We start from the raw sequence: 25,803 nt of genomic DNA, 5'->3' as shown, positions 1-25,803 counted from the left end.
AGTAGGTGTCTGTGGATCTTACTGTGGTTTTGATTTTCATTTCTCTGGTGGTTTATGATGTTGAGCATGTTTTCATGTACTTGTTAGCCATTTGTGTATCTTTGGAGAAGTGCCCATTCAGGATCTCTGCCCATTTTAATTACTTAAGTAATTAATTAACAAGTGAGCACGAGCTGGGGGAGGGGCAGAAGGAGAAGCAGACTCTCCTTTGAGTAGGGAGCCTGATGCAGGACTCGATCCCAGGACCCTGGGATCATGACCTGGGCCAAAGGCAGATGCTTAACCGACTGAGCCACCCAGGTGCCTTACTACCCATTTTAAAATCAGGTTGGTTTGTTTGTTTGTTTGGTTATTGAATTGTAGGAGTCCTTTATATATCCTGTTTCTTATCAGATATATGATTTGCAAATATTTTCTTCCATTTCATGGTTTGTCTTTTCATTTTCTTGATAATGTCATTTGATGCACAAAAGTTTTAAAGGTTGAAGTCCAGTTTGTTCGTTGTTTTGTTGCTTATGCTTTTGGTGTCATAGGTAAAAATCCCTTGCCATTTTCAGGATCATGAAGATTTACCCCTATGTTTGCCTCTAAGAATTTTATAGTTTAAGCTTCTACATTTAGGTCTTTGATCCATTTTGAACTAATTTTTTTTATGTGGTATGAGTCAAGGATTCAACTTTATTCTTTTGCATGTGGATATCCAGTTTTCTCAGCACAATTTGTTAAAATACCATTAGTCTTTCTACTAACAGTCTATTGGTCTTTCAGTAAATTCTTTCCCTATTGAGTGGTCTGGCACACTTACTGAAAATTAGTCGGCTATAAATGTGATATTTTATTTCTGGACTCTCAGTTCTTTTGCACTGGCATATGTGTCTTTCCTAATGCCAATACCATAGTGTTTTGATCACTGTAGCTTTGTACTAAGTTTTGAAATCAGAAATGTGAATTCTTCAACTTTGTTTTTTTAAGATAGTTTTGGTTTTCAGTGTTTCCATTTTTGCAAAAAAAGGTTATTAAGATTTTGATAGGGATTGCATTGACTATTGACCACTTTAGAGAGTATTGCCATCTTAACAATATTAAGTCTTCTAATCCATGAACATATAGGATGTCTTTCTACTTATTTATTTAATTCTTCTCTAATTTATCCCAGCAGTGTATTATAAGTTTCAGTATGTAAGTCTTGTGTTTTTTGGGGTTAAAATTATTCCTTAATATTCTATTATTTTTGGTGCTATTATACATGATATTGTTTTCTTTTTTTTAAAGTTAATTTTAATTTTTTTTTTAAGTAATCTCTACACTCAGTGTGGGGCTTGAACTCACAACCCTGAGATCAAGAGTTGCATGCTTTTCTGACTGAGCCAGCCAGGTGCCCCAATGAAATTGTTTTCTTAATTTCATATTTGGATTGTTCATTGCTAGCATATAGCAATATACCTGATTTCTGTGTGTTGATCTGTGCTCTGTAACTTTGCTAAAATTTGTTAATTAGCACTAACAGTTTTTTGCAGGTTCTCTTTGTGTAGAATCATGTCACGTGTGAATAAGGATAATTTTACTTCTTCTTTTCCAACTTGGATGCGTTTTCTTTCTTTTTCTTGCCTAATTGCTCTGGCTTGAACTCCAGTACGATGTTTAATGTAAGTGTGAAAGCAGGCATCCTTGTCTTTTTTTGGTGATTTTAGGGAGAAAGCTTTCAGTCTCACCATTGAGTATAATGTTAGCTGTGGGTTTTTTATTTTATTTTTTTTAATGCCCTCTACCATGTTGAGTAAGTTCTCTTCTGTTCCCAGTTTGAGTGTCTCCCCCCCCCCCCCCACAAAAGGGTAATGGATTTTATCGGATGCTTTTTCTAAATCAGATGAACCTGTGTTTTTTTCCTTTATCCTGTTAATATATTACATTAGTTGAGTTTTATATATCAAACCACCTTTGCATTTCTAGGATAAATCCCACTTGGTCATGATATATACTTCTGTTAATGTGCTGCTGTATTCAGCTTGCTAGTATTTTGTTGAGATTTTTGCATCTGTATTGATAAAGGATATTTGTCTGTAGTTTTCTTGTGGTGGCTTTATTTGGCGTAGGTATCAGGGTAATGCAGGCTTCATGGAATAAATAAGGAAATGTCCTTCCTCTTCTATTTTGTGGAAGAATTTGAGGATTGATGTTAATTTTCTTTATACATTTTATTAGAGTTCACCAGTAAAGCCATCTCTCTCTTACACTTTTAGGATGTGTCTTAAGAGCTCAATTTTGCTGTTAACTGCTTTGCACAGTTTCTAAATCTTTATTATAAAATGCTCTCACTCTTTCCCCAGTATTCCTCAAGATTGTCAAGGTCATGAAAAACAAGGAACAACTCAAAAACTGTCATAGATCAGAGTACATGAGGGAGACATGACACGTAAATGCAGTGTAGACCTGGATGAGATCTTGGAACAGAGAAAGGACGTGAATGGAAAAATTGGTGTAATCTGAATCAAGTTGAGTTTAGTTAATGATAATATACCAATGTTGGGTTTCTTAATTTTGACATTATTCCCCTGTAAAATAATAAGGTGGCATTAGGGGAAACTGAACTGGGTAAGGGGTATATGTGAATTCTCTCTAATATCTTTGCAACTTTTTTGTAAATCTAAAATTATTCCGAATAAGGTTATTTTAAAAAATGCATAGTTAGTCGAATGAGGTCAAAAATACAGCCTGGGTTCTTAAGTTAAAGTCAGAGGTCCGTATTAGTCACACCTGCAGCATTTCCTTTTTGTGACCTACTAGAAAGACTGAAATTGTGGATTCTTCTGTAAAAAAGAAGGCTTTAAATTAAAAAAAAATTTTTTTTGGAAATGCTTATTCTCCTTTGGTGACATGAATCACTATTCACTCTTAGAATTGCCTCTACTTTATTAAAACACAAATGTTTGCATTATAGAGTTGGTGGTATCTTTCACAAGTATTTCTTTTGGTCTTATGGTAGATATCTTTAGAAGAGTCAGTAATAATCCTAGATCAGCCAGTAATCTCTTTCTAGTGTTAGACTGTTTTTATGGAATTGTTGCTATTTCTGTGAAAATACAAATTTTGCATGGAAGGTCTGACATTTTGATCCTTAGACTACTTTGGCAAAGAAGTTGATCTGTAAACCATCTAAACATTTGTGTCTTGTTTATCCCTTTTGGATCCCCCTGTAAATAAACCTCTCTTGCTCATGTGGCTTTCTAATGCGGCTCCTGCAAAGCTTGTCTCAGCTCCCTGTCCTTCTGTATCCCTGGGCTGACCACTCAACCCAGCAGCTTCTCTATCTCCAGCTTCTCATGCTCCTTCTAGGAAATCAGCTGTGAGAGAGGTTAGGAAGCCTGAAGGACAAATGTGCTTATAATTATAATGCTCCTTCCAAACTTTCATGTTGGTAATGATATCCACTTTAGTTCTTGGCCTTTTGTTAAGAATTGACAGGGACAGAGGCACCTGGGTGGCTCAGTTGGTTAAATGTCTGCCTTCGGCTCAGGTTCAGGTCATGATCCCAGGGTCCTGGGATGGAGCCCCCCCATCAGGCTCCCTGCTTAGTGGGGAATCCTGCTTCTCCCTTTCCCTGTGCCACTTCCCCTGCTTGTGCTGTCTCGTGGTTGCTCTCTCAAATAAATAAATAAATTCTTAAAAAAAAAAAAAAGAATTGACAGGGACATATTATTTATCTTTCATGGAACTTTCCCCTGAGCACTTAGAAGCGCAAAATATTTTGGGGAGTGATTTTTGCTACATTTTCTATTAAAAAAATGTAGTTTCAAAGTTTTGGACCTCAGATCTAGAGTAGGGATGTGTGTGTGTGTGTGTGTGTGTGTGTGTGTGTGTGTGTGAGATATGTAGGCGTATGCTTTAAAATCTTTAAAAAAATTTTTATTTATTTTTAGGGGGTGGGCAGAGGGGGAAGAAGAGGGAGAGAGAATCTGAAGCCGACTCCTTGCTGAGCCCAGTGTGGGGCTTGATCCCATGACCGGGGAGATCATGACCTGAACTGAAACCAAGAGTCAGACACTTAACCCACTGAGCCACCCAGGTGCCCCAGGTGTATGCATTTTTGAGGAGAGAAAGGGACCCTAGCTTTTTGTCCGTTTCTTAGAGAGGTTCCTGATCCTAGAAAGGGTGGGAATCACAATTTTGATTCAGTTCCTTGTTTCATTTACCAGTTGAGCAAACCCAGGTTGGGAGGGGGGTGAAAGGACTTGAAGAATATCCTGGTTCCCAATGCTGGGTTTCCCATTGTACCACAAATAAAATTATGTGAAGGGTCTGGGAGTTAAGTTTTTGTTGCTTGCTCATCCCTTTTCTCCTCCCTTCTCACTTTTTATAGGAAGTATGTCAGATTTATTTGCCTGTGTTCATGTGTTATTTATATATATTTTTGATTCCTTAGGCCAAGCCATGACTACAGTAGCGGTGCATGTGGACTCCAAAGCTGAGCTCACTACCCTGCTGGAGCAGTGGGAAAAGGAACATGGCAGTGGGCAGGACATGGTACCTATCCTTACCAGGTATGAACAATTATGTTTTTTTTAGAAATTTGTTTGAAAAAAAGGAAAAATTGGAGGATAGTATGGGAACATTTTCATCTTGCTGTGAATTCTAAATCCATTTTTTCTTTCAGAACTAGTCTTTATTTCACTACTTCTTGATAAATTTCTTACTTTTCTTCTCAGGCTGTTGGTCCTTATTCTCCTTCATAAGTTCTTGTCTGTGTTTCATCCTTAGGGTTTTGTTGGTGGTTCTTTTTTCTCTTCACCCTAAATAGTCTACCTAGATAGTTTCATTCCTGTCCATGATTTAAAACATTATTCCTAGGTTAACTTTCAGATCACTATTTCTACTTCAGGTCCCTCTTTTTAAAAATTTCAGACCCTTTTCTCAGCTGCTCAGCGTACACATCTTTACCTAGCTACTTGTAGACATCTCAACATACCATATCTGCAATAGAGCTTATCATCTTCATCCTGCCTCCTTTCTTATTCACAGTTTGTGCTTTTGTACTCTCTGCTTTGGTGTACAGTGTCTTATACTAACACAGTTTAGTCCCCATGCCCTGAGGATTTCTGCTTTCTCTTCTTCCCCATTCCCCCTTACCACTTCCTTCATTAGATATTGATCATGTTTTGACTGGCCTCTTAGGCAGTGTGAATTTTCTCTGCATCTCCAGTTTACCTTCTTCTAATACATCCTCCTCCTTGGTGAAAGAGTCCTCTTCCTTATACACAAATCTGATTGTCATACCTTTGATCATACTTCTTCTCTGGCTCTATTTTTACTACAGAATAAAATGTAAACTTTTTAGAGTAGCCTATGAAGCCATTTATGATTTGGCCTCTACCCCCTTTTTCTGCTTCATAGTGTTAGTCTCCTTCAGTAAGAAATAGTATCATATTTTTTAATGTCTATGTGCCTTTACACTTGCTGTTTCTTTGGCCTGAAATGCCTTTCCTTGGTATGTCTGTCTGCCTAGCAAACTCTCATCCTTTCAAGAAGCAGTTTGAGAATCATGTCTGTAAAACTCTGATTTTGACATCCCCAGGTAGGTTTGGGCGCACTCCTTTTTTTTCTTTTTTAATACTCCAGTCATTCGTGTGTGTGTGTGTGTGTGTGTGTGTGTGTATACACACACAAACGGATATATAAAATGTGGTATAATTATAATCCCCCCATTTTAACTTTTAACCACATTGTTTTATAATTTTTTTTTTTTTGCATGTGTTACTTCACTAAATTGTAAGGGTTTTTTTTTTAGTTATAAGTTTTTTAAAGACAGGTACTACACCTTTTTATTGGTGTCTCCTCAGACAGTGACTTGTGCATGCCTGGTACATAGTAACTGTGTGGGACATAATTTTACTGAATGATGTGTGAAACAGGAGAGTGAAAAATAAAGGCTGGAGAGGGATGCGCATGGTTTTTCTAGGGAGGAGATCACTGGAACATGGGGACCTTTAACATTTAATCTTTGATATAGCAGAGAAAAAAGCCTTTTGTTTGGGCAATGATGTATTCTATAGGAATAAAGAGAACTATGATCTTATGAAAGTTTAAGTGGGGATAAATGTTTTGTTGCTCTTGATTCGTGGGGAACATGTAAAAAGTAGTTTTTTTTAGGAACAAGATTATTGCTGACTGGTGAAAAGTGGATTTTAATTTGTAGAAGCATTGGAGATTAAGAACTACAAGATATTTGAAATGCAGCCACAGTGAATTTAAAGAATCTAAATATTGTGCAGTTAGAACGTGGATTATTGGTGTAACTGTGAGAGGAGAAAGTCGTAAATGGGGATGATAACGTTAGTGGTAGATTCACTAAATTGGAAAAAATATTTATTGCGTACATGTACTAAAAATAATGTTTTATTTTCAAGATTATTTCACATCCATAATCATATTTGACCCTCAACTTTGTCACTGTGCTATGATATTCAGTAGTGTAAAGCCTAAAATAGAGGGGCTCTGTCTTCAAGGAGATAACCGTCTGGAAGGCAACTAACAGATATGAAACAATGCAGAGTAGTACAAATTAGTATATAATGTGCTGAATTGGGCAGTATGATTCCTAAATATTGCATGGGTTAGGAGAATGGAAAGAACTTGAATGAGTCAGTTTCTTTTATTCACTCAGCAAATATTTGAGGACCTTTTGTGTGTGGGAACTGTCAAATACTTCCCTGAACTTAATTTCCTCAGTTGTCACTAAAAGTATCACTGAGAGCTACATTGTTAAACGACAGCCATCCTTGGGGCTACTTACAAAAAAACAACATAGCCAGATAGTGAACAGCGAAGCTTGGAATTTTGCCTTTTAACTTCTAACTCCAGTGGGCTTTCCGCTACAGGATGTGGTAAAGGTTTTTTGGAATAGGGACTTGAAAGATAGGAGAATATAGCTTGATGAAAAGCAGAGAGTCAGGGTTTTCTAGGAAAAATGAAATAATGTGGCAGAGAAAAGCATCGAGGGGAGAAGGAACTGGGACATGATTTTGTGGCAGTGAGGAAATGGGTCTTACCAGAGTGGAGAGTGAGTATAAGGTAGGAGTGGAAAATAAAGTTACATGGAGCAGGATCTTTAAAAGATCTTCAAGGTTAGATAGGGAGTGTTAAGAGACAGTAATATGAATTAAAAGTATAGTTTATTTTAGAAAGGGGCAATTCCCATCATCCAGATTGTGGGTGTGTTAGTTCACTGAATATTTCCTAACATTTTCACATGTCTGTGGTCTCTCCCTTACCCCCCCACCTCTACTGGCTGCGGTTATAGGTGTTTTGGTATATCCCATGAAAAACAATGAATTTCAGGCTTACCTATTCTTTGATTGGCCACAACCTTGATGATTTTTTGGCAGTTTTCCTAAGAAAAATGTGTGTGGCTTCTTATAGCTTCGAGTTTTTATTTATTATTTGTATCGTATTTATTTATTTATTTATTTATTTATTTATTTATTTATTATAATCAGGCCTTTGACTTGATTCTGTGAAAAGGAACTGGCATTGGGCCAAGCTGTGTGAGCATTACCCAGGTTCTATGGTTTGTTTTTTTATATTGGGATATATACTATACAGTATATAGCAGTACTCTGCTTGATGGATTCTTTACTTGCAAAACTATGACCAACATCAAGTTGAAGAACTTGAGTTCTGCCTCCAGAAGGCTCCTTCCTGTCCTGTCCCAGTCAAATCTACCTTAAATTGTTTTTCTATTTGTTTTTGATTCTCTGTTTTCATTGTAACAACACTTAACTATCTCTCACATGTCAGGCTTTGTTTTAATCAGAGAACATATATTACCTTAAACCTCAAGGAAGCTCTATAAGATAGGGACTATTACCCTTATTTTACAGATGAGGCATAGAAAGGTTAAGTAACTTGACCAGAGTCACACAGAGTGGAAGAAGTATGATTTGAACCCTGGCCAGCTGGCTCCAGCATCCATTAACTTCCACTGTGCTATATTGCTATTAGTAGATCTTATAATGTGTAATTCTAAACATATTTTGTCTGATAGCCCTTTGTGACAAAGTAAATTTTCAGAGTATAAAGGGAAGGGTGGAAAAGTGGAAATATTTTTGAGCCTTAATGGGGAAAAATATGCCAGAGTAGGTAAGAGCTTTTGTAGGAGCTTAGTTTTTAAGACTAGGAAGTATCATTTTGTTTCTTGCTTTTTAAAAGGTTTTATTTATTTTCTTGAGAGAGGGAGAGCACAGATGGAGAGTGAGAGGGAGAAGCAGACTCCCTGCTGAGCAGAGAGCCTGATGTGGGGCTCCCTCCCAGGACCCTGAGATCATGACCTGAGCCAAAGACAGATGCTTAACCCACTGAGCCACCATGGGAAGTATGGTTTTGTGGACATAAAACATATAAGAGAGTTTGAGTCAGGACAGAGCATGGTAGATACTGGAAAGTATGATAGCCTTGTATTTAATTGTCATTATAATAGGTTAAAATGTCATTCTTGCTTAAAGGATTCAAAATGTGATTTTTCTTGTTTCAAAAACCATGAATAAAAAAAAGACTTGATACATGCAACAAACAACATGGATCACTCAAAATATGCTGAACTAAAGAAGCCAGTTATGAAGAGTGAAAAGAGTATATATGATTCCATTTGTACGACATTCTAAAACAAACAAAACTAATCTTTGGTGGAAGAAAGCAGATAATTGGTTGCTTGGGGTAGGGATGTGAGCTTAGGTGGGGGGAAGAATGTTACAGGCTGAAGTGATAGTACTTATGTCCTGAAACAGTTATGAACTTGGACTCTGAAGAGCAGAGAAGGCCATATGACTGAAGCTTAATGAAGGGAGAACGGAGAGTAGAAGTCAGAGATGCAGACAGAAGCTGGGTTAGTGTAAGCCATGGTAGTACTTGGATATAATTGAAGTTATTGTGGTAAATCACTGGAAGTTGGAGAATGAATTTTGTGTCAAGCACTGAAGCAAGAAGTTGGGGAAAAGGCTGTTGCAAGTAGTTCAGGCAGCTGATGGGGTTCTGGGCAAGGATAGGAATGGTCAAGAATGAAAGAAATGATCAAAGTCAGGAAATACTTTGTAGGTAGAGCTAACAGGAATTGTTGTTGTGGGGAATGAGGAGAAAAGGTTTTAATGATGATTCCTAGGCTCCTGAGGGGATGGTAGTGCTATTTTTTGAGACAGGAAAGTGAAGAGAAGAATGTGTTTGGGAGTGGAAATCGTTTTATGAGATGGTTGTTTAGATCTCTAGGTTCATCAGGAAAATATCTCTTTTCTAACTTTTTGCTTTTATTTTACACCTTGATTGTTGAATTTACTATTGTAGGTGGTGGTACATTTTTTTGTATGCTTGTCTAGAGTTGACCTTGTCTTCCCTTTGTACTAGGATGTCTGAATTGATTGAAAAAGAAACTGAAGAATATCGTAAGGGAGATCCAGACCCATTTGATGACCGACATCCTGGTGAGACCTGTGTTCTCTTAAGCCTGGCTCTAATTTTCTTCCAAAAGAAAATTGCTTCATAGGAAAATTTACAGTTGAAATAACATCTTTCTTGCTAAGTTGTAAGATCATCTAATTGTTAAAATATTGCTCAAGGTGGGGTAGTGAGGAGAAACAAATTTCTGGAAAAACTGAAATATTTGTAATATTTACATATCAAATAGAAGATAACTTCAAGGAACTAAATTATGTAGGTATACCTTACTGACACCATTGGTATGTTACTTAAAAAGGGAAAAAGTTCTCCCTTTCTGACTTTTAACCCCAAAGAGATTATCCTTTGTGCCTTCATCTTTCAAACAAGAGTTCGAAACAGTTATGAACTTGGATTCTTTGAAAGAGAAAAAGGGATAATTATTCTTTTACTAATGAGGAAATGTAGTTGAAAATGCATTCAGTGCCTTGTTTTTAGTTAGAAATTGATACTTGGAACCTTGAATAATAAACAGGTTTTTTGATGTCTGCTGTCGTATTTCAGCAGCTAAAGTATGCCATTTCATGTTAATTTGGCTTTATTTTGGGTTAATTAGAACCATGACAATCCAGTCTGCGCTGGCAAGGAATTTGGTATGATACAGAGCTATATGAGACTTGAGACTTTGCCATTTTGTTTTCTTTAAGGTGGAGTACCAGTGGACAAAGCTTAAATCATATATGGGCCCATGCTGCATATAAACTTTCTCTGTATAGGGTCAGAAGCAGTCCTCTGTGTAAAAAAGAGATGTTGTATGTGGAGAGATATGAGAATGAGTGGGACTTATAAAAATAAGAACATTGTATATCCACCTGAATGGTACAGGTTTTTTATCTCTTAGACTTTTGTTCTCAAGTAAGCTAGGCATTTCAGATTGAGTGTCCTGTTATGACAGTGTCCTGTGATACCTGTTGCTCTTCTGAGACATCCCCAGTTGTGATTTTAGAGTATTACTCACTTATTTAATTCTTCAGTAAAATAGAGCGTGAAAAAGTACGAATGTGAATGTGAAACAAGAAATTAAGTTAATGTATGGGGTTATGAAAAGAATTAAAAGAGAGATGATCATGTTTAGTGACCTTGGAAAGGCCTTGGAAGGGATGAAATGGTAATGAAGAAGGGAGAGACAGAATGATAACACTTTTTTTTAGTAGGAAATTTAAAGACTGTTCTTTCATCCCTGCCTCTTATGTTAAGCAATATTTGTCATTAGGCATTATTTCTATTAATAAAAATGAGGGTGTCAGTTTCATCATTTATAAACAGAAAAAGTTAGGTAATCTGAGGTGCTCATCTAGTTTTTATGATACCATTCTGTAACTTTTCTTTTTGTGATTTACTTTGGAATACTAATTACAGCTTGGTAGAAACTTCAAATCAGTAGCTCACATCTTTTCTTCATCTTAAATTGTATCCTTTGACTAAATTTGCCACTCTAATGATCTTAAAGGAAAATTAAAATAGATGGTATCTGTTTTAAAAACCACCAATTCTCCCAATCATTAAGTAATTCTTTTACCTTTAGGCTGTGTGTTGAGTAGATCCTAGGTTCCTGGCCTTTCCCCAGGAACTTGGAAAGTTAAGATGGCCAAGGTTACTGTATCTTTAGAGTTGTTGCTGAGCCCTACCCCCACAACCTTGGGTATCATCACAGGTTTGAAGATACATCTCTGTTATTGTTGGTATTATAGTTGAAGGGGAGATTGGACTTGGAGTCTTATCTCCTCCAGGCCACCCATCAAAAGAAGTTTTGCTTCCTACCTTAATCTGGCTGGGAAATCGCGTTTTTCTTTCTCTTAAGTCTCCTTTATGATTCTTTTTTAGACCTTGTGTACTGTTAGTAATGCTGGTGTGGGTCTAGTGCACATTTATTTAGCATTGCTGTGTAGGCAATGTGCTGGGAGATGGGAAGGTTAAGAGAGCAGTGTCTCAAGTTTTTATATTGTCACTTTTAATTTTAGAGCATGTTTCTTATGACATCTAATTCATCAAAAGAATCTTTTCTTTGTTTCTGTTTATTTTCGTGGCATTTTTTTTTTTTAAAGATTTTTATTTCAGAGAGAGCACAAGTTGGGGAGACAGGCAGAGGGAAAGGGAGAAGCAGACTCCCTGCTGAGCAGGGAGCTAGATGTGGGGCTCGATCCCAGGACCCTGAGATCAGGACCTGAGCTGAAGGCAGACACCCAACCGACTGAGCCACTCAGGCGCCCCAATTTTTGTGGCATTTTAATAGTACTTGTAACAACCCAGGTGCCTTTCCAGAGGTTTAACTTACTTGACTGGGATGACTTACTTATTCCTTGTTTGTTCCTCCCCTCTTTCTTTTGGTAGGTCGAGCTGATCCAGAGTGTATGCTGGGCCACTTGCTGAGAATACTCTTCAAGAATGATGATTTCATGAATGCAGTAGGTTTGCTTCTTTCTTCTCTCCAGAGATTATCATCAGCAGATGCTATACCTTTATTGTTTGTAAATAGTTTGTTTTTTCCTAAGGTCTTGACAGAATTGGGAATAGAGTGGATAGATTTTTTTTGTTTGGTATTGGTTCAACAAGATAAGCATCCTGAATTTCTTTCTTACCAAAGTCCTGGGTGTAGTCAAGGTGTTTTCTTTTTGGTGTGTACTTTGTTCAGTTGAATATTGGCAAGGACTCACAAGGCATCTGTGCTCATCCCTGGGCAAGATGATTTTAAGTTTGGGAATATAGACATTTTCTTGGGTTTCCGAATAGAAAACTAAGAGTGATACATGAGGCATGATTCTGCACTGACACTGTGATGTGTTCATTGGGCATGTGGAAGGAGAGAAAGATACCTTCCCTAACTCTGGGCTGTTGAGAAGTAAATGAGGGGGGGAAATACATCTGGTGTTCACAGCTCCTGAGACATAGTAATTGTTCAGTAAGTTGTAGCTGTTCGGTTTGTTTTTGGAGGCCAGAGTGCATGATGCTTGAGAGCATGGGTTTTGGGGTTCGTGTTTTGGGTTTAAATGCAGCTCCACTGTTCACTGACGGTTTGATCTTAAGGCAACGTAAGCCTCTAACAACCTTCATTTTCTCCAGGCTTTATTTTCTTAATCTATAAAATAAGGATGATAGTTCTTACCTTTAAACTGTTTTCGTAATCTTTGAAATTAATCATGAGAAGTGCTTAGGTACATGAGGGCTCAGTAAGTATTAGCTATTACTATTGTCTGTATTGTATTAACTCCCAAATTTATTTCTCAGTCACTGGTGTCTCTTCTGTACCTCAGATAATTTCCAGCTGCCTTCTAGATATTTCCACTTGTATATCCTCTACAAGCACCTTGAATTCCACATGTCTAATTGTTTGCTCTACTATCTGTTTCTCTTGTTCTCTAGCTCAGTAATGATGTCCTTGTCTAGCCAGCTAGAATTATCCTTTATTTTTCCAAGCTCTCTCATTCAGTGAACTTACTGGTCTTATCATTCCCATTCTATTAACCTTCACAAATCCCTCCACTTCTTTCTGCCCTTGTTGCCAGACCATACTTAGTTTAGCCACTTCCATCTCTCTCTTGGCTTTAACTGATTTATCATCTTGTCTTATTCTCCTCCAGTCTATTTACTTTATAGCCCAGAAATATTTCTAAAATGCAAAAAGTGATGGCACCCTTTTGCTTACAATCATTAGTGGTTTCCCGTTGCTCTCAAGATAGATTTTAAATTCCTCAGTTTGAAATATAAACCCAATCTCTCTCTGGCCTTTGTTCTCTCAATTTTAAGTTCTTGCCCTTTGGCTCTCCTCTTTTCCCTACTTCTCTTTAGCTACTCCTACTTGTCCTTTACATTCTGGCTTAGAATCCCTTCCCCTCTAAAGTTTTCTCTGATTCTTCTGTGGGAGTTGTGTGGCCTCCTACAGGCTTCTGTAGCATCCTGTATTCAGTGATTTGTTTTTCCAACTGTCGCCTCTGTTGGATTATGAACCCTTTGATGCTGGGACTCTGTCTCATTCACTGATGTATACCCAACACAAGCACAGTGCCACTTAGTAGTGGAGATTCAGTGCTAAAATGAAAGTTTTATTAGTATGTTTACATATAATTTATGTGTAATATTAAATATAGTATAAGTACAAAGTTCAAGTTTTTCATTAACCATTGTCAAGAATTGGGGGGGCATGGTTATCTTGCCCTCCTTTATCCTTCTGAAAAAGTGTATGTAAGAATAGGAGATAAAAAAAAAATAGGGAGCGACTTCTTCTTGATACTCTTTAAGCTTTAAATCTGAGGTTGCTGATTTGTTGTTTTGGGGGGGATTTGATTTTAAAGCTACAGAAGAAATAATATATGATCCCATCATGGCTCAGCAGGATTGTAACTGTTTATAATAATTAAAGGTTTAATTAGTAATTGTTAGTTCTTAATACCCCTGAGGCAAGTGATGGGAATATATTAAGGGTTTATTAGACTTCATTAATTTGACTGGGTTGAATTTCAGATGAAAAGTATTCCTCCGTATTTTTATAGCTGGTGAACGCATATGTGATGACAAGCCGAGAGCCCCCTTTAAACACTGCAGCTTGCAGACTCCTACTGGACATTATGCCAGGGCTGGAAACTGCTGTTGTCTTTCAAGAAAAGGTATTTACTGAAAAGTCATTAAATGTTGATCTGCTTGATTTGTCTTTGTTAAAATAATTATTATAGACTTTTATAACAATAGTAATATGTTGTAGAAATGTAAGAAATCAAGATAAGCAATGAGAGAAATTTAAGAATAACTTTTTGTGATGCTTATTAGGTGCTATAGTATTTCTTAAAATCTTAAGGTCATATGTTTTTAGAGTGGTTTTATGATCTTATTCAAACTCTTATTCTTGATGAGTTGTCTTCCTTAGCGAGGAAGGAATTTCTGCCTTGAGGAAGCCCATTCTCTTGGTGGTATTTATTTTTTTTAAATTTTTTTTCTTTTGGGTGGTATTTAATAGTTGTTTAGTTAATATTTGAAGATGTGTTTTGTGCTGTCTTTTATGCTAGGTGTTGGTAATATTTTGTCAGCAAGATGGGAGCTTACATTCACATAATGTATTTGGGAAGGCAGACACAAATAAGCTGATGATTTCAAATAAGAATAAGTACTATGAAGACCAGAAAATGATAATTTGATAGTGACTGTGTGTGTGTATACTTTAAACGTCAAAAAATTAGTTGCTCTATTTTTAGAAGTAATACAGGTATTTTGTTTTCAGCATTAAGAATTTGCACATGGCTTTTTTTTTTCCCCAAAGATACTAAAATTTAATTTTCTGAAACAGTCTGAAAGTCTTAGTGTAATTAAATGATTAAACCAAATGAAAGATCTGGAAATAGATTTTCAATTAACTTTTAAGAAAATTTTATTACAGAATTGTCTCACTAAAGTCTTTTAGAGAATAACATTGTGTAATTAATGCTATAATTTGCAGTATTGTAATCAGACTAGATTTAAAAATCTCCAGTTAGTTTACCATTGTGGGAGACCAAAAAAGTCTATATGCTTGTAAGAAATATTTTAATATGAATTCTTTTGAAAACCAAGATGACAAATGAAGCATTTATAGCAGTATATTTGTATACGCAAGATTTGTAGAAGATTACAGATGATGTTACTGTGCTTTGTAAAAGTTTCCTGGTTGTCATTGTAGGAAAATAATCTCTGATTCTTTATAGTTTCATCATTGTATATTTAGAATGAAGTGAATACCCTTTGGATGTCAGAAACACTAAGGGACATTTTGAATAATAAAGCTTTCTGCAGTTTAAGAACAGCTTTGTTTCTTTATCTTTTCTTTTTTAGAGAGGAAGAGGGAGGGGGAAGGGGAGAAGGGAGAGAGAGAATCCCAAGCAGGCTCCACGCTGGTCATGGAGCCTGATGCAGGGCTTGATCTCACAACCCTGAGATCATGACCTGAGCTGAAATCAAGAGTCAGAGGCCCAACTGAACGAGCCACCCAGGCACCCCAACAGTTTTGTTTATTAATAATGAATTTCTTTTAGGAGAAGTGAATTATTAGGAAAATCATAAGGAAAATTAGATAGGAAATAACATAACCTTGAATCCAGTGTCCTAGAACACAGATTACAAACTTCTTTGACATTGTGAGACCTTACTGTCGATGATCTTTATCCTTCAGAAGTATCCTTCAGAAGACCTAGAACACAGATTACAAACTTCTTTGACGTTGTGAGACCTTACTGTCGATGATCTTTATCCTTCAGAAGTATCCTATCCAATTTTTTTGGTGTGAATCAATATTTTACTTCTTTAAAAAACATCCAATTATAGCTTGTAAGTTAATGAGTTGGAAATCATTATTTTTAGACAGATTGGCTACTGGTGTTTCACAAAGCTAGGGTTAATACTCATTGCTTTAGAGTAGTGTTTCTCAAACTTTGTGAAACGTAATAACACGTTTTTACATGCAACCCATTACATATATGTATGAAAAAGAAGTTTCTTGAACATTGTTTACTCTTTGTGCAGTGCATTCTGATATTTTCTATTTCGTTTCCTTTTTATATTTTCTGTTTCACTTTTTATTTGAGAGGTGGTTGCAAGTCACTAAATTGATTCTATTACTTCTGGCCACTATTTTAAAAAGTTTCTGATTTGTACTCTCAGAGGTAGTCATAGAGCTTTAAATTTTATTTTTGTTTACAATTATTTGTGAAGTTTTCTTCATTATGTTACTAGAACTGAGTAATTTAATATTGTTTGTGTACTAGGTTTTTCATATTGTTAAGTTTGTTAGTGTATGCTCTTTTTTTTTTTTTAAAGATTTTATTTATTTATGTGACAGAGAGACAGCCAGCGAGAGAGGGAACACAGCAGGGGGAGTGGGAGAGGAAGAAGCAGGCTCCCAGCGGAGGAGCCTGATGTGGGACTCGATCCTGGATCGCCAGGATCACGCCCTGAGCCGAAGGCAGACGCCTTAACGACTGCGCTACCCAGGCGCCCCTGTTAGTGTATGCTCTTAATCCAGTCAGATCAGGACCTTTAGGGGCTTCTTTTTCTTTTTCTTTTTTTTTTTAAGATTTTATTTGTTTATTTGACAGAGACAGCCAGCGAGAGAGGGAACACAAGCAGGGGGAGTGGGAGAGGAAGAAGCAGGCTCCTAGTGGAGGAGCCTGATGTGGGGCTCGATCCCAGAACGCTGGGATCACGCCCTGAGCCGAAGGCAGACGCTTAACGACTGCACCACCCAGGCGCCCCTTATTTTTCGAGTATTGCTTTAACAATTTTCTCTTTGAGTTTGTCTTAAATTATTGGAGGTGAGAAGGATAAAATCAGAACGAAGTCTCAAAGTATAATCTCTAAGTCAACATTTCCCAGATTTTAACTCTGCAACATTAAGATTCCTCTAAAATGTTAATAGGTGCTTTATGAAAAAAGTATCTATGGAGTCATTTAGGTGGATGCCTACCATTTATTGAGTGCCAGTTAGCATTTGTTTTGTATCATATATTAATCTTTACAGTATTTGCTAAGCATTTGTTTTGTATCATATATTAATCCTTACAGTATTTGCGAGAGGTAGGAAGAAAACCATGTATATATGGCTTTTCAGAGGCAGAGAGAAAAAAATAGTTTCAAGAGAGATTAGATCTATCTGATTGACCAGCCAGGATAACTTGGCAGCTTTCCTGTAGCATGCACATACGAATTCCGGGTAAACTGTAATAAACTCTTAGAAATCCCTACGTGCCAGAAATGAAGAGGTAACTGTAACAACAAAGTGGTAATCGAGGACAGGAGACAAAACCTTGGTTGAAGAGTTGGAACTGGGACCTTGACCCCTGCATAAAACTGGTATTCCCAAAGGACCTCCACTGAAACAGTGCAAAAGAGAAATACCTGTTTACTGCCGTGGGGAGATGACAGGTTTCTCAGTTTCTGACCCCACGCTAAGGGGTAGGGGTGGATAAATCTCTGAGAAACTCTGGGCATGACCTTTTTTGGTTCATGTTTGAAATTTCTACCATATGATTAGGAACCCCAAAGTCAAAAAATTAACAACAGAATAATTTGTGATATTCCTTGAGTGTCTGGCAAAAGCAAATGTAAAATCACTGTGGGGCGAAGCTCTCGTAATCCAGGCTACCAGGGGTTCTCATAGAAAAAGCAATTTCCAGGTGAAGTGAGTTCACAAAAACATTACAAAACACGCTAGGAAATAATTCTCCATGATTAGGATTTAACAATTACAATAAAGAGGAGAATTAAAAAAACATATCTGAAAGATATTAAAAAGAAAGTATCTTTTAAATGATTGGATGTATTTCCTTTTTGGATTTTTCATCACTTGTGTATAGAAATGCAACTGATTTTGTATGCTGTAACTTTTTGCTGAATTCATTTATTAGCTCTAGCATTGTGTGTGGAATCTTAAAGGGTTTTCTACATATAAGATCATGTCATCTGTGAACAGAGATGATTTTATTTCTTCTTTTCCAACATTGATGCCTTTAATTTCTTTTTCTTGGCCAATTCTGGCCAGAACTTACAGTACTGTGTTCAATAGAAGTGGTGAAAGCAGACATCTTTGTCTTGTTCTTAGTCTTGGGGGAAAAAGCTTGTCAGTCTTTGTTGAGTATGATGTTGGGTGTGGGTGGGTTTTTCACACCTGGCTTTTATGATAGAAGTTGCCTTCTATTCCTAATTTATTAAGTATTTTTTAATGACAATGTTGATTTTTGGCAGATCCCTATTTTTTTGGTATCAGTTGAGATGGTCAGGTGGTTTTCTATTCACAGTAATTTCACACTAATTTTATTAGTTTGGTGTGCTGCATTGATTTTTGTATGTTGAACCATACTTCCATTCCTGGATAAATCCATTGGTCATGGTGTATAATCCTCTTACTATGCTGCTGAATTCAGTTTGCTGGTATTTTATTGAGGTTTTTTGCATCAGTATTCATAGGGAATATTGATCTGTAGTTTTCTTGTAGTGTTTTGGTATCAGGATAATGTTGGCCTCATAGAATGAGTTTGAAATGTTCACTTACTAATTTTTTGGAAGAGTTTGAGAAAGACTGGTATTAATTCTTCTTTAAATGTTTGGTGTAGAATTCACCAGTGAATCCATTTGGTCTTGAGTTTTTCTGTTTTGGGAGGTTTTTGATGACTGATTCAATCTCCTTACTACTTATAGGTCTATTCAACTTTTCTGTTTCTTTATGAACCAGTTATGGTAGGTTGTGTTTCTAGGAATTTGTTCATTTTATAATTTTATCTAAATTATTCATTTTTTTGGTCTACAATAGTTTCTAGTGTTTTATAATCTTTTTTATTTCTGAAAAATTGATAGTAATGTTCCCTGTTTTAGTCTTTCTTTGGGGGAGGTCTAATTAAAGGTTTGTCAGTGTTTTTGATCTTTTCAAAGAAACAACTTTTGGTTTCATTTTCTTTTTTTTCCTTCTATTTGCTGTTTTATTTGTCTCCCCTCTAATCTTTATTATTTCCTTACTTCTAGCTTTGGGTTTTGTTTGCTCTTTTTCTAGTTGCTTAAAATATACAGTTAGGTTATTAGGAGTTTGAGAGCCTTCTTTTTTAATTGTATGTGTTTGCAGCTATAAATTGCCCTCTTACACTGCTTTCACTCCATGGCATAACTTTTGGTATGTTGTGTTTTTGTTTTCATTCATCTCAAGGAATTTTCTAATTTCTGTGTGATTTCTTCTTTGACCCCTTGGTTGTTTAAAAGTATGTTAATTTCTACATATGAATTGTCCATTTTCCCTTGCGTTGTTGATTTCTCATTTCATTCCATTGTGATTGGAGAAAATTCTTTTTTTTTTTTTTTTAAGGTTTTTTATTTATTTGAGAGAGAGCACAAGTGGGGTGAGGGGCAGAGGGAGAAGCAGGCTCTCTGCTGAGCAGGGAGCCCAATGTGGGGTTTGATCCTGGGACTCTGCGATCATGACTTTAGCCGAAGGTAGACGTCCAACTGACTGAGCTACCCAGGCGCCCTGAGAAAATTCTTTATACGAGTTTATTCTTTTTTATTTTATTAACCATGGTGTTGCCTAACATGGTCTGTCCTGGAAAATGTTCCATGTGTACTTAAGAATGTATATTCTGGTCTTGTTGGGTGGAGTCTATTAGGTCTAATTGGTTTATAGCGTTCAACTCTTCTGTTTCTGTACTGATGTGTTTGGTTGTTCCATCCGTTACTGAAAGTGGAGGTACAGAGTTTCTGTTTGGGATAATAAGTTCTGGAGGTATAGTGGTGATGGTTATGCAACATTGTGAATGTACTTAATCCCACCGAATTGTACACTTAAGAATGGTTTAATAAGGTTCAAAATTATTGGATGTAAAAGAAAGACTTTTTTTAAAATTTATTTTTTTTAATTATTATCATTTTTTTATTATGTTCGTCACCATACAGTTCATCATTAGTTTTTCATGTAGTGTTCCATGATTCATTGTTTGCGTATAACACCCAGTGCTCCATGCAATATGTGCCCTCCTTAATACCCATCACTGGGGTAGCCTATCGCCCCACCCCCCTGAAACCCTCAGTTTGTTTCCCAGAGTCCATAGTCTATCATGGTTTGTCTCCCCTTCTGTTTTCCCCCCCTTCATCTTTCCCTTCCTTCTACTAACGTCCTCCCTGCTATTCCTTATGTTTCACAAATAAGTGAAACCATATGATAATTGTCTTTCTCTGCTTGACTTATTTCACTTAGCATAATCTCCTCCAGTTCCATCCATGTTGCTGCAAATGGGTAATCATCCTTTCTGATGGCTGAATAATATTCCATTGTATGTATGGACCACATCTTCTTTATCCATTCGTCTGTTGAAGGACATCTTTGCTCCTTCGACAGTTTGGCTATTGTGGACATTGCTGCTATGAACATTGGGGTGCATATGGCCCTTCTTTTCACTACATCTGTATCTTTGGGATAAATAACCAGTAGTGCAATTGCTGGATTATAGGGTAGCTCTATGAACTTTTTTTTTTTTTTTTAAGATTTTATTTATTTGAGAGAGAGAGAGCACTAGAGAGAAAGAGCAAGCACAAGTAGGGGGCAAAGGGAGAGAGAGAAGCAGGCTCCCTGCTGAGTAGGCTCCATCCCAGGACCCTGAGATCATGACCTTAGCCGAAGGCAGACGCTTACCCAGCTGAGCCACCCAGGCGCCCCAAGAATCAGAACTCTTAAGAAAAGTCCAAGACTATGGGGGAAAATGGACATCTGGGAAAGGAACCAGAGAACTACTGGATATAAAAATTAGTTACTGAATTTAAAAACTTAGTAGATGAGTTAGAGTTAACCTTGTAGATGAGTTAGATACAGCTAAAAACAGAATTAGTGAACTGGAAGATCTGATAGGATAACCAATAATAAAGCCCCTAGAAATAAAAGCTGAAGAATAGGAAAGAAGTTGTTATTTAAGAGATTAGAATTAGAAAGTTCAAAGTGTATTTAAAAGGAGTTTTAGGAGAAGAGAATAGAAAGAAAAGGGAAAGGCGATGCTCAGGGAGATGAGGCTAGGATTTTACAGATTAATGAAAGACATGACCACTCAAGATTCAGGAAGCCCAAAAGAAATACCAACGACAGAGGAGATCTTAAAAGCAACCAGAGTAGAAGATTCCTACAAATAATCAAACAGAGCAAACTCTGCCACAGCAGCAGTAGAGGCCAGGTAATAGCAGAAAATGTCTTCAGAGTACTTCTGTTAACTTAGAAGTATTGACTAAGTAAACAAAAGGGGGAACAAAAATTCTGGGTAGCATATAGATAGGGGCTCATTGGAGTTAGTATTTTAAGATTCTTATACTGTTTGGAAAGAGGGGAATAAAAGGCAATTAAAATAATATATTTTCATGTCAAGTATTTTAAAACAAATTTCTTAAAATGTATTTTTTAGAGTGTTAATTTTTTGAGAAGAGGTTAAAATGTTTAGAAATATATGGGATAATGACTCCATGACCCTAGAGGAGAGTTTAAGATACAAAATACACAAAATTTAAAAAGAAAATATTGTTAAGTCTGATTACATAAAAATTAAGAACTTGTGTTTATCATAAAACCTGGTAAAAGATGTGTATTTCATAGAAGTGGAAACCTGAATGGTCAGCAGGTATGAAAAATATGCCTAACCTTATTAATTCATGAGGAAATTCAAATTAAATGCAATGCCCTTTTTTTTTTAAAGAGAGTGCATGCGTGGGGGTGGGAGTGAGGGGTGGATAGGGGGAGAGAGTGAGGGGGAGAGAGAATCTTAAGCACGCTCCATCGTGTTGAGCCTCGATCTCATGACCCTAAGATTGTGGCCTGAGCTGGAATCAAGAGTCGGACACTTAATCGACTGAGCCACGCGCCCCTGCAGTGCTATTTCCAGACTACAAAAAATAAAAAGTGTGACAGTGGCCAAGTTTTGGCAAAGATGTAGAAAAAAGAACTATTCACCATTGGTGGAAATGTGAATTGTTGCAGTCACCTTGGAAAATAGCCTAGCATCCTCTGGTAAAGTTGAGCATGCACATATCCTGTGATTTAGCAGTTCTGATCCTAAATGTCTACCCTAGGGACATGCTTGCACAGAAATAGTTGTAGTTGCTTAAACCAACAAAATAGCAGCAAAATATGGAGGCGAAGAACATCTAGAGGTACACTGTCTGGGATCAGACCCCAGCTCTGCCACTCACATTACTTAACCTTATTGTAACTCAGTTTTCTCTTCTGCAAATAGTTACCCAATCATATAGGGTTGATATGAGAATTTAATAAGTTGTTACGTCTAAAGTCTATCTTATGTTAAATGCTATTTGTGACAGTTACATGTAACTATAGGTGAAGGTAAAAAACATAATGTTGAGTAATAAGTTGCAGAAAATACTTATGGTACCATGCAGTTTATACAACTTCAACCATGTAACATTTAATAAAAGTTTAACAAGAAAATTGTTAAAATTAAGTAACTGTAGGTACCCTTTGAGGGGAGAGGATACAGATGGTACAAGGAGGAACACATGGAAGGTCTCTATCAAGTTCAGTGGTAGATCATGGGTGATTTTCATTTTCTTTGACTAGACTCTACATGTTTGTATTATTTCATAATAACTAATTAAAAATAATTTTGGGATATGTGGAGTCAAGTACTTTTTGATGGATGATTTCTCATTAATAATGTTAATTGTGCATTGTGAACTTCAAAGAAGGACATAGAATTTTTAGTGCTCCTCACTTGGTTATTGAACATTTTGGGTCTTAAACATCTAAAGTAGGACTATATTATGTGGTTATTGGTCTTTAGCTCGAATTTTAATGGCTAAATAGGAATCTTTTTCACAGATGCACAGCTATTTTAACTAAACCACTTGAACACTTAGTTTACTTGCATTTTTTAATCTTATGAACAACACTGAAATATTAAATTTTTTTTCACAAGACTGAAATCTTATATCTTTAGTTATGAAAATGGTCTTTGCTGAATTGTACTATTTCATTTCCTTTACTATAGGAGGGAATTGTTGAGAATCTTTTCAAATGGGCCCGAGAGGCTGATCAGCCATTGAGGACATATTCTACTGGACTGTTAGGAGGTGCTATGGAGAATCAAGATATTGCTGCCAACTATAGGGATGAGAATTCACAGCTGGTAAGGACTATGTTAGAATTACTCTCTGCATAAGATGGGAGAGTATTCACAAGTTCTTTCTTGCTTCCTGAACTCAAATAGGTACCTTTACTGGATTGTAGCTGTAATTTTGATATTTCAAGATTTTGCAAGTTTTGATTTTACTTTTTTTAACTTGAAAATAGTCATTTTTCATCTTGTCAAGGATCACGATAGTTTATACTAGGTAAAGAATAGTACCATTCCCTTTCTTTTCCCAGCATTTGGACTATGAAAATTTTCAGACATATAGCAAAATAGAATTTTACAGAGAACAGCTATATACATACCACTTAAATTGTTTATGAATGTTTTATTATACCTATTGTATACCCACCCATCCATCCATCCATCCATCCATCCATCCATCCATCCATCCACCTTTCCTTCTATTCATCCACCATTCCTTTTTTTTTAATGTAGTTCAAAGTAAATTGAAGATAACTTTTTTTTTTTAAGATTTTATTTTTATTTATTGGACAGAGAGAGACACAGCGAGAGAGGGAACATCAGCAGGGGGAGTGGGAGAGGGAGAGGGAGAAGCAAGCAGGCTTTCCCGCTGAACAGGGAGCCCGATGTGGGGCTCGATCCTAGGACCCTGGGATCATGACCTGAGCTGAAGGCAGATGCTTAACGACTGTGCCACCCAGGCACCCCTCTTTTTTTTTAAACTAAGCATAATACCACATTTTAGTTTTGGGTCAAAAAATAAGTACTTAAAAGAAAAAAATGAAAAAGTGGTGAACTTGAAAAATAGATTATGTAATTACGTAGGTGGCAGTATCTAACAATATAATTTACAACAGGTACAAATTTGAGAAACCTTCATGTTTTCTTTTCTTTTTAAAGTCAGGTTTATTGGGGTATAATTTACATAGAGTAAAATTCACTCTTTTTTTTTTCCCCTCCTTAATGTCCATCACCCAGTTACCCCATCCCCCACCTCTTTCCTTTCTAGGAAACTTCAGTTTGGTTCTTATGATTGAGAGTCTCTTATGGTTTGTCTCCCTCTCTGATTTCATCTTGTTTTATTTTTTCCTCTCTTCCCCTATGATCATCTGTCTTGTTTCTTAAATTCCACATACTTCATGTTTTATTTTCAAAGATACTTTTGAAAAATCATGGATATGTCTGGTGTCTGCCTTTTCAGGAGTGATGGTCCAGCCTAGCTTGATCCAAATAGATCAGTTGTGAATGATGTGTGATGTGCAAATGTGGTTTGGGTTTTCTGGGACATTTTGTGAGGAATGAGACTTTTAGCTGTTGCTTATTTCATCAAGCTGTAGGAATTAGATCAAAATATTGATCAAATCGTTACCATTTCCAGATATTGAGATAACTGCATGAGGATTTAGTTCTCCTTAAATGGAAATAAGTTTTATTAAGAATCATTTAAATTAAGATGCAGAAGAAATGAAGCCTTTTATTTCAATATCTGTTGATAGGTGGCAATAGTACTTCGAAGATTGAGGGAGCTACAGCTTCAGGAAGTGGCTTTGCGGCAAGAAAACAAGCGTCCCAGCCCACGAAAGCTCTCCTCTGAACCTCTTTTGCCTCTGGATGAAGAAGCTGTGGATATGGACTATGGCGACATGGCTGTAGATGTAGTGGATGGCGAACAAGAGGAAGCCTCTGGCGACATGGAGATCTCCTTTCATCTTGATTCAGGCCACAAGACCAGTAGTAGAGTGAACTCAGCAGCCAAACCTGAAGAAGGAGGATTGAGGAAAAACAAGGCAGCAAAACAGGGTGACAGAGAGAATTTTAGGAAAGCCAAGCAGAAGTTAGGTTTCTCAGCGTCTGATCCAGATCGCATGTTTGTTGAGCTGTCTAATAGCAGCTGGTCAGAAATGTCACCTTGGGTGATTGGCACCAATTATACCCTTTATCCTATGACTCCTGCTATTGAGCAGCGACTTATTCTCCAATATTTGACCCCTCTAGGAGAATATCAGGAGGTAAGTTTATTGGAAAGAATACTGTTCAATAGTTTGGGACTGTTGTGTTTATTTCTGAGATATTTTATGGTAGCATTTTATACTTTGATGTGCTTTACTGTAATACAGAAAAGTTTTTGCCCTAGACTGGTGAAGTCTTACGCCACTGGTAAAATCTTAGGTCACTTCTGATGCAGGTCTATTTGATAAAAGAGCGTTTGTGTGTTTATGAAGGAGTGGGGGAGAGGTACCACATTTTTAAAAATCTGTCCTCATGATGGAATAGGAAATATGTGAAAATAAAACCAGTGTTAAGATTTATTTTTGTTTTCATTTCAGTTGCTTCCCATATTCATGCAACTTGGATCACGGGAACTGATGATGTTCTATATTGACCTGAAACAGACTAATGATGTCCTGCTTACATTTGAGGCCCTTAAGGTAAAATTCTTTTTTTTTGTTTAAGATTTTTATTTTTATATACTCTCTACAACTCAATGTGGGCCTTTGAACCACAGCCCTGAGGTCAAGAGTCACATGCTCCACTGACTGAGCTAGCCAGGTGCCCCACTTAGGGTAAAATTCTTAAAAATATTACGTACTGACTGATTTATTGACATGGATGTATCCATGTGTTTCCGTATGTAGCATCTCTGGGTTTTTATTGCTCAGGGCATTTCTGTTGCCAGATTTGTCAAAATAGTAACAAATGAAAATTTCTGCTTTAGATACAAAAGATGAGGCTTACTAAGTGG

At 36.7% G+C, this 25,803-nt stretch overlaps 1 protein-coding gene across 1 annotated transcript in view; it reads left to right on the top strand.

Moving 5' to 3' along the window:
• Positions 1 to 25,803, top strand: part of DCAF1 (DDB1 and CUL4 associated factor 1) — a 72,546-nt gene that overhangs the window by 4,147 nt on the left and 42,596 nt on the right. Inside the window, exons 2-8 of the mRNA XM_026500939.4 lie at positions 4,421 to 4,538; positions 9,388 to 9,464; positions 11,809 to 11,882; positions 13,965 to 14,078; positions 22,956 to 23,093; positions 24,557 to 25,069; positions 25,388 to 25,489. Coding sequence (XP_026356724.1) covers positions 4,429 to 4,538; positions 9,388 to 9,464; positions 11,809 to 11,882; positions 13,965 to 14,078; positions 22,956 to 23,093; positions 24,557 to 25,069; positions 25,388 to 25,489 — 1,128 coding nt within the window. The 5' untranslated portion in view covers positions 4,421 to 4,428. The remainder of the gene's footprint in view (positions 1 to 4,420; positions 4,539 to 9,387; positions 9,465 to 11,808; positions 11,883 to 13,964; positions 14,079 to 22,955; positions 23,094 to 24,556; positions 25,070 to 25,387; positions 25,490 to 25,803) is intronic.

This window comes from Ursus arctos, unplaced genomic scaffold (assembly GCF_023065955.2).
Source record: "Ursus arctos isolate Adak ecotype North America unplaced genomic scaffold, UrsArc2.0 scaffold_14, whole genome shotgun sequence".
NCBI lineage: Eukaryota > Metazoa > Chordata > Mammalia > Carnivora > Ursidae > Ursus > Ursus arctos.
Note: the sequence above shows the minus strand (reverse complement) of the source record. Positions and strands in the feature narration are given on the sequence as shown.